General features: G+C 31.6%; 1 protein-coding gene across 1 annotated transcript in view; it reads right to left on the reverse strand.

Moving 5' to 3' along the window:
- The window catches only part of TfAP-2 (transcription factor AP-2), a 41,372-nt gene that overhangs the window by 15,126 nt on the left and 5,242 nt on the right, over positions 1-21,004 (reverse strand). Inside the window, exon 2 of the mRNA XM_090116137.1 lies at positions 64-207. Within this exon, the coding sequence (XP_089972263.1) occupies positions 64-207 (144 nt within the window). The remainder of the gene's footprint in view (positions 1-63; positions 208-21,004) is intronic.

Raw genomic sequence — 21,004 nt, forward strand, 5'->3', positions numbered from 1 at the left:
TATGAAAAGAACATTTAAAATATTTAATTAAACTTTTATTAATGAATAAAACGTAATGGTTACCTGTTGCTGATGAGGGCTAGCAGGGTGTGCGCTCGGCGCGAAGGGTGGCGGGAAGTACGGCGGCTGGAAGTCGGCGAGCGAGGGCTGGCCTCCGCCGCGGAACCCGCCGCCAGCAAGGCCCAGCCCGCCGCCGCCGAGGCGCTCCTGGGGACAAGGACAGTCTATATTAGTAACTGATTCTGCAAAATGGCTTTTCAAATCAACATTAAGATGTCAGACTGTTATTTTTTTATGTATGATTTTTACGGCGAATGAATTCTATTCTATCTAAAAAAGTCCTAGTGATCCATCTCTTTCTGCTAACACAAAATTCTCGTATGTAACCAAATTCTTTCACTCTTTAAATGATAAGGTCTGTCTTAACACTAGAGCGCTCGCGCCTAAAATTTTCCTTGAGTGCACGCGTGGGTCACATACCTATGTCACCCAATACGACGTACGTTTTTTTTCATAAAAATCGTAGTTAAAAAAGTAAACGAAGTACTTATTTATGAATCAACTTTATTTTTAAGTGATGAAACAAAAAAAATATCAATATTTTCTCATTTTACTTAAATTATGAGCTAAACATAAACCTCTGTGAAAAGTAACTAATTTATTACTTGTTGTGATCAATCAGTTTTTTTTACTTTGGAAACTACAAATTTGGTAAAAATAATCATCTAATTATAAAGTTTAAGAATAAGTTGTTCTTATCCAATAAAATTTTATTTTCAACTAGGTTTCCGCCCGCGGCTTCGCTCGCGCAGTCAAAGAAAACCCGCATAGTTCCCGCTCCCGTGGGATTTCCGGGATTGCGACATTTTCCCGGGATAAAAAGTAGCCTATGTCCTTTTTCGGGTATCAAAATATCTCCATACCAAATTTCATAAAAATTGGTTCAGTAGTTTAGGCGTGAATGAGTAACAGACAGACAGACATAGTTACTTTCGCATTTATAATATTAGTATGGATAAAAAATAAGTATGTCCTAGCACTCGAATATGAGTATTTTATTTCGATTTTAGTTACCCATATATTAATAATTTCTTAAAAGTATAAATTGATCATAAGAGCAGTAAAAAATAAAAGTGGTATGTACTTGATTTTCACTCGTAATTGTATGATTTCAAAAACTTCCTAGAACGCTCGCGCGGGGGACATGCGTCACCCATGTACTTTTATATTTTGGCAGAGTACACTTCGTTGCACCAAGGAAGCTGACACGCTGCTAAAATGTCCGGTGATTGGTAGTCGGGGAATACCTGAGACAACAACACTCAAGCACGATTGTTTAAAAAAATATTTAGCAATATATAGCACTGGGTGACCTATGTCCCCCGCGCGTGCGCTCTAGTGTTAAAGAACAACGCGACATACGGGTCAGATTGTAAAAAGTAAGATTAAATAAGATTATTTTTAAGGCAAAAAATAGTTATTACAATTATTTCTTTAGTAGGACAAAGCAAATCATATTACATTCTAAATATTAATATCTTATTTAGTGTGCCAAACACATGTCGATAAATAGGTAGGTACTCTCAACTTTCCTCTACAGAACTATAGCAATATTGTAATTAGTTAAATCAGTCCAATTATCAAATCACTGTCGATGAGTAATTGTTCATTAACTATTGTGTTATGTGTATAATTGCTATTCACTAGATCGATTTAGGTTTTTACAATTGTATTTGGAGTACAATTGTATTATAATTTGTAGCACTAGCGGTTTTTAACGGTTATTAAATATTGACAGTCATCCTGGATCATGTAGGTCTCATTTAGTACATATTATACAAACTTTAAAAAATTTAAGTGTCAATAATATAGATCGTATATTTTTAGAATAATTAGATTAGTTTCCCGGCAGAATTACCCACAATTTTCATGAATGCGTGAGTTAGTTTTGTACAAAGAAGCTGAAATCTGATCATTTTTTAATGATAGAAAAAATGCAAACTGAGAGCTTTTTATATATTATGTATCTACTAAAAATATACTCAAAAACAATTGTTACATACTTTGATAACAATAGAAATATGAGTTTTAAATAGTCAATATCTAAAGATCTTTTTATTGGAAATTATTTCGATATATGAACCAAGGGGTCTAATCTGGGCTCCAAAGCCATCAAGAGTTTAAACTCAAGAGTTGAGTAACATTTGAGTATTCAATGAGAAAGCTTTACACACGCGATCTACACATTATACTATTATAAGTTAATGTTATTTTTATTAACGCCTCTTGTAACAAAATTAACTGTTCGGTCATTTGTCTTTTTAATTCAATTTAATATTCTCTTTTTATTGTTTGTGCGGTGTTTATTTTGTGATTTGTTCCTTGGTTATTAATTTTAATGACTTTTGGTATCATAATATACTTACAAGGTCTTCATTCTGATTCCTTTTGAAATTAGTAGAGATAAAAATTAGGCAAATCTGTTTTTAAATCTATCTTATTTTTGAACAAATGTTTTAACTATTAATATTGAGCTTTTTAAGTTAATTATTTACTAATCGAATATATTTTAACATACTTTATTTAATACGGTTTTGAGACAGATCAATCTATATTCTATCCTATCGTAATGCGAAAGTTTGTGAGGATGGATGTGTATGTGTTTGTTTGTTAATATTTCACGCAAATACTACTGGATCGATTATAATGAAATTTATCACACATATAGAGGGTAACTTGGATTAACACATAAGGATAATTATACTGTAGAAACTCTTGTTCTACACAATTATGTTTTTGGATTATTAGGATTAAGATAATAACTGTACATTTTTGAGAAACTTTAAAAAAGTCTAGGTACTATATTATTACAGTAGGTATATCTAACCTATTGATCGTTATCATTCGTTCAAAAATCGAAATATATTATTATATATCATAGTATGCAATGTAATTACGTTACATGTGTTCTAAATTTGAATTAATATATGCGACCGGATGTGGTGAAAACCGAAACTGGTCTATGTTATTGACACTCGATTTTTTGTGCAATTAAAAAATAATTACGGGACATATACGGCCCAGATTGTACTAGTGATGGCTGTTTTTATCGATTTTTCGATTATCGATGTAAGTACCTACGTAATCATCTATTTTTAAATTGTACATGAATTAAATTTTATATGTGATAATTATAGGAGTAAGATTGATTAAATCTTTATTATTAAATCTTTATTATTCTAAAACACACATAACTACGAGACTTTTAAAATGTTAAATAAAAATTATTTCAACCCTTATCTTCTATAATATAAAAATGAATCGCAAAATGTGTTGGTAAGCGCATAACTAGAGAACGGGTGCACCGATTTCGATAATTCTTTTTTTATTATATTCCATGAAGTACCAGGATGGTTCTTCTTAAGAAAACATAAATATGTACCACGGGCGAAGCCGGGGCGGACCGCTAGTATAATATAAAATTGAATCCCAAAATGTGTTGGTAAGCGCATAACTTGAGAACGGCTGAACCGATTTCGTTAATTCTTTTTTTATTATATTCCTTGAAGTACGAGGATGGTTCTTATGTAGAGAAAACGTAAATATGTACCACGGGCGAAGCCGGGGCGGACTGCTAGTCTACTCTATAAAGATATATTGGCCAATGACGAAGTTCTGTAGTAAGCTTAGAGAAGAGGCAATGATTTAACGCAGCTTTCCAAGGTGTTGTGACTTGTGATGTTATACAAAGATTCTTTTCACGAAGACATAATAAAAGTTCTTAACCATAATAGTACATAAAGACATCGATCGCACACTTACATTAAGTTTGTTTAATTTGACACAAAAACATTATAACGACAATAACACAGTATACTGTGACAATAATATTTCATAATACATTCTGTGGAGCCTATACATTGTTTTGTTTAGCAATAGCACTACATCTTAATACAATTATAAATAAAGTCTACAATTAAGAGTACCTCGAACACTCAATCACACCTGTAAAGCCATCAGTGCGGCGAAAAAACATTTATCGATATCGATATTTAAATGTACTGTTATACCAATGTCGATCAATCAATGGTGGAATGCGTAATAGCATCTAACAATGCAGTATAAATTGGTCGATATGTATATCTCATTAACATACGAAATGGGCCAAGAAGATTCGTTAGCGATGTCAGTTGTAATAAAATAATGATGTCAGTGTGATTGCTTATTATTGTATGATTAATGTTTTATGTTACGTAGACGGTGTGTTGGAAAGGGTGTAGGTGAAATCCCTATCATGGTTGAGTGGACGAATGTATGTAATTGTGAAACAGATAGCTCTATCATCCATTCCAAATATTTAGCAAGTAATGATTTTTATCCAGGTACAACAAACACACGCCCATATTTATAAATTATTGGCATTTATTAGTCTCAAGTTTATACCGAAAAAAATACTGGTTTGTTTGTAAATTGTATGTATCTACTTAATTCACATGAGTGTATTATATGTTGGAAGAGAATAAAAATTGTATACCATTTGAACTTATAACTACTTATAACTTATAATCTAACAAGAAAATATGAACGATAATTATAATTTATCGTTAGGTACTATATATTTGTATTGGACGTTTTTACTGCAGTATTTTTATTTACCTACGAACAGATTGTTTGACTATACAATTATTTTAGGCTTAAACTTTTCAATTGCTCTTAACTTAAAATACACAAGTTAAATACTGTAAAGAGTAAATAAACCCATTACATTTTCTAAATAAACTTTTTTACTTCTTCACAGCATTATATCACCGCCTAATCTCGAATCAACTGAATAAACTGTGGTGATCGCTAATCGCTTTTCAGGACTTTAGTCTCTTCACTTTCATAAAAAAAAGAAACATTAGTAATAGTTGTTTTGACATTAGCTAAAAATAGACACATACATGGTAGTGTTCATGTTACCGTTATCCTTGGTCAGGTGCTAATGGAGCGGACAAAAAATATGCAAATGACATTTGATTTAATAGTCGATATTTGTCAGTTCAACTATATTGTATGTAGACATGTATAAGCTTGGGCTGCAAGTGTGCTTTTAAGAAAAGTCAATAAGGGTAGTTTTTAGGCTGTATTTTTAATTATGATGAATGTAGATATGTGATTTTTAGAATAAATTATTTTATGTACTATGTATTTTTTTAATAAATACTTATTCTGCAAAATCATGATTCTATTTTGTTAACAGGTCAACCCGGACTATGCCGGAGCAAGCGGTTAGTTTTTACGAAATTTATGAATTGACATAAGCATAAATTTAGAGCATACGCCTTGAACATAAACTTTATTAAGTCAAGACCCACTGATGATAGCGCCGGGGAGGTTGGACAGATAGAGCTCGATTCAGAACCTATGATTTAAACTTTAAAACATTTAGTATAAAATAATCCATTTATAAAAATCTCTTCAATTACACTATACAGATAGTAACTATCTCAATTTATTCGCAATTTCAGTAATACGTGACCAATTGATCAATATAATTATACTGAGATATACTTGTTTTATTTACCTGCACCTCAATCACGCTGGATAAGTCCACGTACGCCACCGCCAGTGTTGTCGTTGCACTTGTCGATAAAAACTATTTATCGATTAAAATTAAACACGTAACTTCACTTAACAATCACCATCCAAAATATTTTCTATTGTAACTTGTGTTTTAAGTTATTAATTTAACAAAGAGTTAATAAAACAGAGTTTAAAACATTTATTTTTATAAAACGCTATAGAACTTCAAAATAATTTGACAGTCTTTTCGTATAACACTCAAGGTGAAAGCGCAGGTTGTGAAGACAATATGTAAATACGTGTTCGTATATATCGACAATTACTGACCCCTTAAAAGACGAACAAATCCGGTTATGATAGTGATTACTTTTAAATTGCCAGCTTCGTTCACAAAATTACCAGCCAATGTGCCTACTGGATTTTATCTCCAATTTAGAAGATACCGAAATACGTTATAGCTTGTTGTATCGTTATAAAAATGTATGTTTAAGAATTCGCAATAAAATATAATCAACAAGCTAATAACTATCCTTAACAAAAAGATATCGACATTTTATCGATAGGTAATTAAATGTTAGTCGGGCATCACTAATGTTTATTAGTATTTTATTATGCAAATATAGCAATAAAATCGATTTTGCATGCCGATTAAAACTGTTACTTTCAAATAGAAAAAATATAATTAATTCAAAGCTTTTCTTTGCGTCGTGCAACGGATTATTTATTAATTCAGATGAAGTTTTAAACTCGTAAATATGTATTAATTGAATATCACAATAAGGAAAATTAATAGTTTATAAGCTCTAATAGTTTCGAATATATTTATTTTTGATTAGTTAATAATTAAGTTTATCAGAAGTTGATTGGTGATTTATTAGCTGCATTAAATTTGTTGTAAACTTTTCGATTTACATTTAGATAGAGAACTCTGCCAAACACTGGTTTTATTTGATTATAACCATAGCCTCACGAGAGCAAATTTAAAAAAGTAAAATATTAGAACTATTTGCACAAATTCCACTTTTTTTTTAATTCACGTTCGATTTTTAAACGTAATTGACGTTTGTAATGTGTTTCGCGCGCACGGGTTCGTTCGAGACTGCCGCAGGGCGGACCGCCCTGGGGTACCATGTGCTTGCCAATTGATTCGATTTGACCCTATTCTTTACGATACTATTATACGATTCGAGTTTCGATCGACTTTTTAACGAGCTTGTACAGTTTAAAACGCTTTAGACTAGTTTATAAGTAGGTTACATAATATTTTAGTACGTTACGTTTAAAAAATAATTAGAACTATGCACTGTATAAAAATAAAATGTTACATTAATATAAAGAATATGTACAAATTACGTAATTTAAAATTTAAATGATATCGAGATAATTATCGCGCAAATAATAAAATAGATATTTGCGCGATAATTATCTCGATAAATGTCATTTAAGATTATTAATTACCATTGATAGTAATTGACTTTCAGCCATTCGTATGAACGAAGCACTAAATATTTCGCTAGTGTTTAAATACAATTAGGTTAATCACTTAATCAAAAAATAAAAATCTTTTTAATGGCAATACCAGTCTTATATCCGATTGCGAAAGTCGAGATTTCGCAATCTAGATTTTTTTTTATTTAAGTAATATTTCTCGATTTTTATTTAGTATCGAGAATGCCTAGTACTTCACCCCACCCTAGGGCTGTCTAATTACTAGGTACTGTGTTCTTATTGGCGCGCATCCGCGTGTGACTACATACATTGTCGCGGCTCGGTGAGCGGGAAAATTTAATTTTTTTTTATCAAGTGAGCATGGGCAAAGGCGCTCTTACATACAGCTTGACGTTATGAATTTATGTATGCATTTTAAATAAGTGGCGATTTTATGAGGGCGATTGTTGAAATGGAGGGGAATTATTTTTCTAGTGCGGCAAAGTTGCAAAGTTCTATCGATAAATTTGTTTTTCAAAAATATCGAAATTCTAAAATTTTACATACTTAGGTCACTGTTTTTTTGTTAACAGTGATTTTATAAACAAAAATACATACAAGTAAGTATATGCTGAAAATACTCCCCTATGCAAGATTAACGCATTTCCTTATTCCGAATTTCTCCCAATATCCGTTATTTAGTCACCCTTCTGCCCTCAGCCCTTCGGGCAATGTTTTGAAATATTCCATCTTAAAAAAATGAAATATTTACAAAAAAAAAAGCGGCGTCTTTGCTCACGAAGAAAATGTATTAAAAAAAATACCCTATCCTATACTCGTCATTGCTGAAAGAATCTACGGTACTTGGAATTAAACATGATAATCAGGATTTAAAGAAGATTTCTATTGACTCAAAAATATTGCAAATTGGGCATACAATTTTATTTGAGTCTTTGCATGCACAATGCTAAGAAGTTCACGAATTTCACGATAAGGTGCAAGAATTAGTAAGGTATTTTGGATTATAAATAAAATATTAAAAATACGTCATTTGTTTGAATTAATGGTCACTCAAGTTAGTTAGTCATCCAACCAGCTCAAATAATCATTATTTGAGCTGGTTGGATGGTATGCATTCAGAAAGTACCTAACCTATAAAGTTTCTCAAACACAAAAGATTCTAGACGATAGTTACTGTCAATCAAATTAAAATCGTTAAAACCAAATGACCGGCCAATTAATAAGCACAATGCAAATAGTGAATGAATAGAGAAATAATAATACAGTATGGAAATGTTTTTGAACGAGCGCGCCAAATGGCGATCGCCTGAGGCAAGATGGCGGGGTGCCATGCTTCGTCCGGAAATATGGATTCTATTTGCTTAGTGTGCTATTGATTATTTTACTATTTGCGAACTTATGTATATTTATATAAAAGGAATAGTGTTGTGACTAAATGTTGACGGTGGCTTCGCCCGTGTGGTAAATAAACATGAATAAAGAGCATGAGATGTCTTTCTAACCTTCTAACTCTTTCCAGACACAAAAATCATACCACAAAATCGCATCACCGCGAAGTGACATAGAGAAAAACCAACAAACCAACGCATTTAAAATAATCAATAAGGGCGATGAAAATTGAAATTGGAAAGCTTTAGAATTAACGAAAAATACATATTGATTGAGCTGAATTTCATTATGATGTACCTAGGTAGGTATAGATGTAGAGAAAAAGCGCAGGTCTAAAAAGCTTCTCTAAAGAGCTTCTCTAAAAAGCTTCACTGAAAAGCTTCTCTAAGAAGCTTATCTAAAAAGCTTATCTAAAAAGCTTATCTAAAAAGCTTATCTAAAAAGCTTCTCTAAAAAGCTTCTCTAAAAAGCTTCTCTAAAAAGCTTCTCTAAAAAGCTTCTCTAAAAAGCTTCTCTAAAAAGCTTCTCTAAAAAGCTTCTCTAAAAAGCTTCTCTAAAAAGTTCTCTAAAAAGCTTCTCTAAAAAGCTTCTCTAAAAAGCTTCTCTAAAAAGCGCAGGTCTTTGTGTTTGTAAATATTTCTGAATAGTAAACTTCTGCTTTAACATTTCGATATATAGGTAAGAAAGTTTATAAATTAAAAATTATGTAGGTACCTACTTAGTTTTTTTTATTTCAAATTAGGCAAAAGCTTTACCTAGAAAACAATTTTTAAGTTACATCATTTCAAGTTTAATTGCACCTTCATTCAAACCAGATCGTATAATCTGGGGGCACGGCAGTGCCCCCGCCAAGTCGAGCAAAAAAAAAGCGGCACGGCCGTACCATCCTTTTCTCGAAGCAATTCGGGCCTTTTTCGACCCCCTATAATTCGGTTGTGGATAAAGCAAGAAACCTGAATCTTCAGTAACTAATCCGGCATTGTATAAACACGGAATATTTAAAATTTCAGTCAATTTGAACCAGTAGTTTAAGAATGACAACTTGTTAAAGTTTCTAAATTTTGTCACTCACTGACTCACCGATCATCAAAAGTCCAAGGCACTTCTAGCAGATTTAGAAGCTTCATATTTGGAATACATATAGAGTTTAGTGTCTTAATCATGGGAAAACTTAAATATTTTGTAATTTCGGTCCAGTTTTCCAAATACACCAACTGCATCAATAACTTTGTAATCCCATGTAAATATATGGGATTACAAAGTTATTTATGCAGTTGGTGGTTGGTGGTGGTATCAAAAAGAAAGGCTCTACAAAAAGAAGTGAGATCCCATCAAAAACATCCTGTAAAAAACCCAAGTCTCGCAGCTCAGTCTTTCTACCGTCAAAAGTTGTGAGATCCGTGTAATACCAAGTCGGTTAATCTATTTAGTGTCTACTTGAAGGACCTTCTGTCTTAAGTTATTACATAAGTTATTATCATGCCAATATTAAAAATATTTAACGTTTTAAACAAATAGATCGACTTGGACATCGCATGAAAACAAAATGAATATTACAATATTATATTAGATTCTTTAGTCTCTCGCGCCTCATGCGATTGAAACTCTCGTTCCTGTTGGTCGCTGGCCCGTCCGCGTCGTGCTGTGTAGTGTGATACATACTAATAATCAAATCAAGCGATGTCCAAGTCGATCTATTTGTTTAAAACGTTAAATATTTTTAATATTGGCATGATAATAACTTATGTAATAACTTAAGACAGAAGGTCCTTCAAGTAGACACTAAATAGATTAACCGACTTGGTATTACACGGATCTCACAACTTTTGACGGTAGAAAGACTGAGCTGCGAGACTTGGGTTTTTTACAGGATGTTTTTGATGGGATAAAAATATATTTTTTGTCGGCCAGAGCTTTCAATTATAAGGTGACGACCTTTGATACCCGCTACCATAGTTACATAGATAGTTACTTCGTTTTATATATTCTTACTTTTATTTCTACATTGATTAATCAATTATCTTTCCTCGATTCATCGTGAGTAAGAATGTAATTGAAGATTTAAAGTCGGAGTAATTAGTGAGTCTCGTTTTAAAGCGATTTTGTATTGAATGGAATTGTTAACTAGTAATGCTGATAGTATATTAATAAAAGTATTGAGATGGTATATAGGATTGATTGTAGACTAATAGGATAGTTTTTTGAACAGTTTTATTGCGTAGAATAGAGAATAAAGATATTTTTAAGAAAAGCTTGCAGTAACGTCCGGTACTAAGATGTAGGCTGCATGTACATTGTATATGTTTCAAAATCTAAATGTAGATAGTACTTACTAGTTAGTTAGATATGTCGTATATACTAGGTAGTTTAGTACTATATTTATATAAATGTTATGTATAAACATTAACCATATTACAATTAGAAACTTTGTTTAGAAAATGCTCTACTAGAAAGCTCTACAGAGAGCTTTACTACAAGAAAATAGCAAGAATCTCAACCGGATCCTTTTTAAATCATGTAATATTTCTCAAATGAGATGACAACAAAACTTACACATTCGAGTACAATTCAAAATCATTTCACGTATCCATAAAATGTAAGTCGGGCAAAAAATCCAAGTTAATTATGAAAATTCAAAAGGAACGCCACGACGCGAGCGTTGTCCAACTGACCGTTACTTCTTAGTATCGAGAAGATTGATTCCATACGCCCATTGTGGTTAGCTGATTTCAAATTTCCAAATAACATACACACAATAAACACCTCTATTACTTGCACATACAGAGCATAATTGTGCGAAACAATTTCCGATTTATGACCATTTCTGTTAACAGTGTGTTGTGCAAATATGGTATGTAAGAAGAAGTGAGCTGATGTGAGGAAAGAAACCAAACGTGATTTATGTTTATATTTTATTAAAAGATTTTATGGTTGAAATTTTCATTGTTACTCTGAGAGCTTTATAAGCTTATATTGGTTTTAGTTGAAGTGTTGACTTAAGTAACTAAAGATACATTTGAGAGAAGTGGTGCGGTGGGTTTTGTTACAAAAATCTATGCAAACAGGAAATTTTACAATTGAATTAGACACCTTTTATATAATAAACATAATTAAGAACGGTTATTTGATATTATTCTGTTATTGTAGTAGATTTTTAAATTATTTATTATATGGAATTGCAGATCGGAATATATAACTTATGAAAAGCGATTAGGTGCCCCCATGGTGCCCCACTATTGGTATACTAAAAAGAACTTGTAGTTTTGCATACACTTATCACGAAAAAAATACTTAAACAAAAAAATGCGTCTGGAATTTTATAAGTATTTTTTACGAACTCAGCGTGTGCAAAACTATAACCTCCTTTGAGCTTAGTAGGGAGAGCGGGGATGAAAGTCACATTTTTATCTTTTTTTATGTAACTTCCAAAATACGTTGTTTAGGAATGATATTTGTATACCAAAAGATAGTGTAATTATTCTGTTACAAAATAAATAAACGTATTTTTGTGTAATATTATCAGTTGTAGAAATATTTTGTATTTTCACTCTAAAGAAAAATGTGACTTATAACCCCGGGTCAGGCATGGTTGTCACAATGCCTAGGGTAGGTAGTCACGTACTAAATAACAGGCAATTTATAAATAGAAAGTCACACTTTGGTCTTATAATTTTACGGAATAATTTTTAATTAAGAACTCTTAACCAAATGAAACCGTGTCTACGGTCTTTATTTCAGTCTGAATATTAATCAATCACAATTTTAGCAAACAATAATAATCGTGAGTCAATATAGAGTCATCAAGGACAGATGGACTTCCAGCTGGTTTGTTAGGGTGATTTTCCGGTGTTGATTGAAAATTTACGGCTAAAACAAACAACCTCAAAACGCAATTAAAGTCATCTCGCATACAGGGGGCTGGTTGATAGGTGACAACCAGCCCCCGAAAATTTGTGACAAAGAGCCCCATAACACGTTTTATGAAAATAAAATTGAAAATAAATTCCGATCAATGAATATCTAAAAAACTATACTACGATATTATAAAACACATTTCATCATCATCAAATGAACTGAAAGATTATTACTGTAAAACAAGAACGTATAATTACGAGGTTCGACACAGCAGCACAAAAATTTACTTTTGCTGTGCGAAAACAATAAACACGTGTGAGGCCCTCACGGCAGATCGGAGCGGTCTGACGCGAAGTTGGGACAGCGTTTTCACTGTATCGCTCTTGCCACGCTGTTCAACAGACTTATTCGATAGTTCAGTTTTGTGTTAAGACCGCTGTGACAAACAACCCGTGAGACAACCAAACCCGGTCTCCCTATACCAACAGTAGGACACCCTCTAGATATTATAAAAAATTACTTAAGTATTTTAAAATCTCATATAATCAAATTATAAAACATACTGTAGGTGTGTAATACAAATTACGAGGAAATTAAAATATCGCTTCTATAAAGTTATCAAGTGTAAAAATTTAATTAAAACAAAATGATTACTCAGAATGTCGCGCTCAAAACATCAAAAACCAATCATATTTTATGGTCACATGTCGTAACATTATCAACTACTGAATGTGAAAATAGTGTATGCAAAAATAGTATCTATTACGTATGCTTAGAGGTCGGTATTCTGTGGATAGTTTTGCATAATTGTTATATGTATCACATACTCGTTGAGAAAGTTGCTCCCAAAATGCTCTTGTCATTACTCAATAAGTGAACTATTTCATTACCGGATGAATTATGAAGATATATCGTAATTTTTGGAGATAAATTAAAGCGTAGATGCAAATTTAACTAAATATTGTGGGTTGATAGTTTCTGGTTCATATTATTAACTTTACTTATTCCTTAAGTCCGAAAATATAAGAACTAAATTTAAATGGATAGGTACTTAATACATAATTAACTTTGTTCAGTAAAGACAGATGTAAAAAAAAATGTTTTCGAGAAATAGAGCATTATGAGTCACCATTTGGTTTAAAAAGCTTTATAAATATAATCAATAATTCAATACATTACAAATTATTTATTAATTATAACGCTTTTTCAATGAATATTATTAACATGCATATCCAATTTTGAAAAGAACAACCACCGACATTTTTGCCCTTTCTCTCCTGTTGAAACTTCCAATCCAATCATCTTTGACTATATTATAAAACATAGGAAATATTTTATCGTTTACTAGCTTTCCGCCCGCGGCTTCCCCCGCTTTGTCTAAAACATAATCATCACTACATAGTATAAAACAAAGTCGCTTTCTCTGTCCCTATGTCCCTATATACACATTGAAAAGGTCTACAGAAAAGTCCGCGATGGTATATGTCTATCCCTTATGGATAACCCACAATAACTTTTTTTTGTCATTTACTTTTTACGACAAATAATGGCTAATTTTCGAAGCGATTTTAACCAATACAGCATTAATCCTTAACCAATTAAATACCTTGAATACATTGTTCATTTAATATAGATCTATATGGCCCTTTACACCGTATGATTTAAGTGAATATTTTCGAAGATATTACAGATTTAAAAATTGCGGGACGTAGCGTTTGCGGCGGTACCGGCCGGCCGCCCGGCTATTTATTTTATACCCGTGCGAAGCCGGCTCGGGCCGCTATGTTTTTATATACAACGTTCACAGTTTTTCTGTAGTGTATAATTTAGTATCAGCATTGCTGATTGCACCCGTGCGAAGCCGGGGCGGGTCGCTAGTATATACTAAAACCTTCCTCTTGAATCACTCTATCTATTAAAAAAAAACTGCATCAAAATCCGCTGCGTAGTTTTAAAGATTTAAGCATACATAGGGACATAGGGACAGAGAAAGCGACTTTGTTTTATACTTTGTAGTGATGATGATGCCTCATATACTGAAATAATCTTTACTTATGTTAAAAAGTTTTGATTCACAATAAAATATTTTTGTTTGTTTGTAAACCGACTATGAAATTGACGAGGGATGAAATTTAATGGTTTTTAAAATAAATTTAGTTAATTAACAAATGACTAGGTACCTATCTGTACAAATATTATTGTAGGAGAAGATTGTTAGACAAATACTTTCAAATAATTCATTACGTAATCTTATATATAAAAATGAATCGCAAAATGTGTTGGTAAGCGCATAACTCGAGAACGGCTGAACCGATTTCGATAATTCTTTTTTTATTATATTCCTTGAAGTACGAGGATGGTTCTTATGTAGAGAAACCGTAAACATGTACCACGGGCGAAGCCGGGGCGGACCGCTAGTAAAATATATTAACGTTCTGTCATAAAGTATTATGAAACAAGGCAGATAAAATTAACGGTCACAAATCGTGAAACGTGGTGATTAATTGTTGAGCCGTTTTATATCTAGTGTCGTCACAGTTGACAGTATGCCTGTGATACACAGCGAAAGCTACGATATATTAAGAATATCTTTTGCCCATAAAACACATAAAAAATCGATTTTGTTGTTACTGCTAACCATAGACTTTCGATTGCAATGGCTTCAATATTGAGATTATAATGAATTTATTCATTGACAAAAATAATACGCTAAATGGCTATTCTTTTGACGAGGTAGTCTATTAAAACTGTTGATACATTAACTTTTATAATATGGGTCCAAATATTTTTTTTTTCATAAACATAAGAGTGCGTGTGGGATTGAAAAAAGAATAGAATCCTGCAACCTATTCAATTTAATATTATTTCTTGGAATATGAAAAAACATAAAACTGCATACTTTTTTAAATATTGTGATCATGTTCCGCATGCAACATTAACTAGGCTGCCTGATAGCAATAAATATCTTCTCTATCAGTAAACAACAGTCCTAAATTGATAATTCTTGTAACTTATGCAATTATAATTGTATTATTTATGTTTGAATGAAATAATTTGTAATCCAGTTATGAATTATGTGATTATATTTCGTAAATGTCCTACCATTGATTGGTTGTTTTAAACACGAGTAATTAGAGTTAGAGTAATATAATATATGGGTTTGGACTTTGGGTTCTGAAATCTTATATATATAAAAATGAATCGTAAAATGTGTTGGTAAGCGCATAACTCGAGAACGGCTGAACCGATTTCGATAATTCTTTTTTTATTATATTCCTTGAAGTACGAGGATGGTTCTTATGTAGAGAAAACGTAAACATGTACCACGGGCGAAGCCGGGGCGGACCGCTAGTGAATTAATAAATATTTTGACGCAAGGAGCTTTTATTATAGCCTTAAGGCACAGAATAATAACTATTCAATAAAGTATATTCTGTGTTATATTGTTTTGCTTGCTTTGTCATTGTAGTAATATGTTTTTAATTGTTCGTTAATAATGATCTAAAATTAAACTGTTAAGTTAGTTTAGACCAGTTTTCCAGTATCAGGACTTTATTGTAATTATTAAACCGTTTAACCGTGATAATTGCATTAATTGTCTTACAAATTAATCTCTCTCTAAAGAAAAATAGAAAAAAAAAAAAAACACACACAGACGTACTAACAATAATATAATCTGTATTCGTAATAAGTAATTTGATAGATGGATATCGTATAATTTTTTATATGTAGTTATCGAATGATATACTGCGATCTATCAAGCCGCTCGCCCGTAAAAAATACAATAGAACACACAAACAGTGTCTTGTGGTAGTTTAACTGTAGACATTATCATTTGTTCTCGATATAAAAGTTTGCGAGATTTTCAAGAGTCATTCGATTTCAGAACATGTTAAATAATTTAATTCATTTTCCCGAAAGAAATGTAAGATTTAGAAACAAAATACAATAAATAAATTTATCTCTTTTTGTGATATAGCCACCTATAGAAGTAAATAGAAAAAGTGATGACAATAATATTTGATTCCGACATATACCTACGTATTTATAACAGTTTTTGAATTTAATATTGAGTTAACCAAAGTTAGCCCATTTTTTTTGTTAAAATTATATTTATATTCGGTCACCTAAACAGCAATTTCATAATATGTAAGTATCTAAAGATATATATCTAATTCTTCACATGAAAAATTATGTTCGAAAAAGTTCGATCGACAATACTTCGAAAACAAGTAGTAATATCATGAACTGTTATGAAAGCTTCTACATATAGTAGAGGCGGGCGTGTGTAGGCGTCATCTGACCTTTAATAGCTCTGCTTATCATTTCTATAGATTATTTTAAAGATCATTTTTAATTTGGCGACACCTTTTTAAATTATTTAATCTACATTTCAAAATATGCACCTGTTCAACACTACGTAACGTCAGAAAGTAAGTACCTAAATAAAATATAATTTAATAAAAATTTTTATCGGAAAAAGCCAATTCATTAAAATCGAATACAGTGGACATAAATATTAAATACATGTATAAACTCAACATTAATAATCATTTAACCTTTTGTTAATTGTCACTCGTCATAAATTCACGGAACCGAAAAAAAAAACACAATACGATAATCTGTCATGAACTGTCAAACTTTCCCGCCAAAATATTGTTTAATCAACATGGCGGCAAAGGGTGAACGAATATTTGGCACACAGGTGTGTAAAGAATTCGGTCAAGCAAGTTTAAAACGCGCTGACGCCGGCACAATCAATGTCTTTTTGTTTCGAGACCGTTCAAATTATTTATGCTTTCGTTTTAAAGGCTTATTGTGAGGCATTAAAATATATGTGGTATTAAAAGTTTTGTGGTTTATTATCAGTCAGTAAATATTGTTATTTATTTAATGATTTTTTAGGTTTACACTTCGTATTACCTATCTATCTTAAAGTATGCAAAAGACGGATGAGCTTTTTCAAGTAAAAAAGGGTTTTATTGGCTGGGTGAGATACATATAGGTAGATTATTATCCGTATTAGCACATTTACTACTAGTTTTTATCCGGGTACCCCACAATCAGACCTAAGTAAACATATTGGTTAAATATAAATTTTCCTCAATTCACCGACTCAACAACTAAAGTATTCGATCTTTTTCGATCTCTAAAATTATATTTCATACACTGACATAACAGGTCATACGATTGGTTCACTTGTCACTTCAATAGCACTTAATATGCCAGAAATATTATTTAAAAAAATATGCACATGAAATAGATATACATACATAAATATTGACTGAAGTTCATTATTGATATAGACTACTTCTATTGTCATGTCAGCTCTGTAGATGGATGAGCAAAATAAACACAAAATTCTCTGTGCGTGGATTATTTGCTGAAAGCTTTTCAAATCATTAATACTACAAATTTTGTTACCATACATTTTGTTGGCAATGTAAGTTTTAAAATAAACATTGTACATATTATATAGAATTAAGGTCTAAAGCTCTTTTAAAGCTATGAAAGCACATATGCGTCATGCAGATAAACAGGACTATCTCTATATTGCTATCTCATAAAAAATTGCATCATTTAAAAATACGCAACTAAAAATAACATTTAAAAACTAAAAATTATAATAAATATCGAAGATAACGGGTTCGTTTTGGTAGCAATTTGTATGTAAGTTACATTGCTTTAAACTTAAAAACGGATTTTTAAGTGACCCAGTGACCTTTGCGCCTAAAGAGGAGAAATATCCACCACAGACTAAATAATATTTCAGACTATACAGGTACGACTTAAAAAAAAGAACTTTTAATAAGCTTTATAAAAGGAAAAGAGTGAATCATGTTTTAAGGTAGCTTGTAAATTTATTTATATATAGAATTTTATAACAGTAAAGGTACAAGTATATTGAAAATAATCTCAGTAAAAAATTGAGTAACAAGAATAAGAAATTGTTTTAGATTACGTTACAACTAGGTACCTAGATGACTTTTAAGGGTTTGGCTTGTTGGCCTCGTAATACCGAGTTTATAAATTTTTACTTTTTTTAATAAATAAGACCCGATGAAAAGTGTTTCAAGTATAATATGGTAGTGCTCTTGTTATTAGAGCTCTAAACTCATGAATCGATTTGATCTCAAATATGTACCTTAAGTCTTGTTTAGAAAAAAATTCCGAGAACCATCATATTATAAAGCTTTTGCTACGAAGTTACATATTACACTTTTTTACATTTTATTTTTTATTAAATTTTCTCTGGATTGCTAGTCTACTCTGTGGCCTCACGAATGAATGAAAATGTAAATTTTAAAGAAATCAGTCGTAACGACCCTTATTAAACTGCACGCAAATTAGTGAAATTCCTGAATTCTGATCCGAACGGCTTGTTTGCTTGAGAAAGTTGTGCATTAACTTTTTGTGTGGAATCACTATGTTTAAGGATGGATAATTATTGAGTAATTTGGAATGAACGAGACAGTTTTTTTTGACGAATGAGGAATAAGGGTTTAAAATAGGGTAGGTCCGTTAAGTTTAGAAATGCGTTTGAAAATTTTTCTTCATTTGCCACTACTTTACTATGATAATAATTTTACAAGTTACAGGTAGTTATTCATATCTTCTTCTACTATCCTTATTGAAATCTTATTTCTAGATAAAACGTAACATGTGTCTACTACCGGGTTCGGCCTATAAAAATTATCATCAATCATTGTTTTAAGTATTTCTTTACAATATTTCCTGTCAACTATTATTGTATCTAAGCCGATACATAGTACACTGTACAACCACAGACGGTTACGTTTAAGGTTACGTTATAAAAGAATAGATTAAACAAATATTCATAGCTAGGTGGTCTCTGTACACAGACTGCATGAAAATTTCATCAGCCTATATATTGTCAGTCTGTCAAACGAGTTTGACAGTTTGACAGCTCGCGGCATTGTTTATGTCACGCGGGAAAATATTGCAAAATATGCGTGTATACTATATTGTAGGTCACGAACATTAGTCATCAAATGATTGTTCAATAAGTAATTAAAAGCTAGAATATATTTTATGATATTAAAAATAAACATATATCTTATTACAAAATTTAAAAAATAATTTCTCAACGACGCGCCCCATCAAGCTCAAGCATCTGTTGATTCTTATAAACTACTTTGAAGTATATATTCTCATATTAATAGATAAGAAATATATCAGCAGTCAATTTAAAATTGGACTCAATACTGAATATTTAAATTTTATGACTAACATAACAATTCCCAAATTCGGTCAATTACTATTAAAAGTATCAAGTCGAACATATTTTTTTCTAAAGTTATTTTTAATACATATGTTAGTACCTACACATCTGGGTATTCAGTGTGTCTAAGTACCTACCTAGTATCTAATTATTGAATAACAAAAAGATGATCTAAGTACCTAGAATCTAATGATTGCGGACTAAGAAGAGAATACTATTTATCACTAGTATTTATAGGCAGTTACAGACCGCATGGTGCCAAATGAATTAGATATTTTCGATTGTAAATCACATACGCGTTCCTACATTATCCCATTGACCACCGAGCGGCCCGATCGGGCCGAGACACAATAGATATTGTGTCTGTGATCCGAGGACTGACGGATTATATTGTGGATTTTGTAAAACTTTTATTGAAGTGCGCAGTTACTATGACATGAAAATATACTTAGCACAGATACTAGGAAAACTAGCATAACCAAATTTAGCCAAACCAAAGCTTAGGAGCGTGACACGATTATAAAACTTTTAATACTTGAACTAAACATTCGAAAGGTAATATCTTTGTAACCCATCTCCTATCGACGACTGTATCTCTTATTACGAAATAAGCCGTGGAGCGCAAAAATTAACATTCACGATTGCAACGGCTTTTTAAATTGATAATATTATAGATAAGGCTTGTTTAATGTTTTTCAGGTAAGCGAAGTATTTGACATTAAAATAACGCGGTGAAATTATTTATGAGTTTCTTGCCGGTTCTTCATCGTAGAAACTGCTTTCCGAATCAGTGGTAAATGGTAACGACGAATCAAAAATGCTTCTAGTAGAAGTCTATTTGAATAAACAAATGTATGAGTTTGAGTTTATTTTAAAGATCGCAACGTCATAAAATTGGAGTAGATTTAGCTTACAATGCAGCTTTGTAGTTCTTAATCAGTGTACAAATTTTATAAGAAAAAAGTGTCTATGTGTACCTGTTGACTTGAATATGTAAATTTCATCATGAGATTATGTCATATATTCAGGTAAGTCAAAATAAAACATGAAAGAAATGATAAATCTTTGATTCTACAAATCTACTACTTACTTTTTCCTCGTCATTCCCATTCGTGTATTCCATATTGTTATTTTCAACGACATTACAGCTAGCACTCTCTACAGCCAAATCGTCTTTCATATATTTGGACAAATCATTATTTTCTAGAAGAAGATTTTTCTCTATATCCTTTCCATTTGTATCGTCCATTTTATATTTTTTAACCACACACTCATTGTCTGGGTTCCGTAATTCCAATCGAATAGTTCTATGCGTATCATTCTCTATACAAATATTTATATTAGGCTGCGTTTTTTCCACAACCTCAATAGATATATTTGCGTGCCGTTTCAAGTCTCTATTTATCACATTGTTATTTAATTTCTCAAGTTTCGCTTCGTAATTTTTCTTTTTCAAATCATTGTAATAATCATCGACAATGCTTTCTTGCTGAACCATGTCGG

Source organism: Colias eurytheme, chromosome 25 (assembly GCF_061535395.1).
Source record: "Colias eurytheme isolate Ceu_HAF_F1 chromosome 25, ilColEury1 Martin Lab GWU primary, whole genome shotgun sequence".
NCBI lineage: Eukaryota > Metazoa > Arthropoda > Insecta > Lepidoptera > Pieridae > Colias > Colias eurytheme.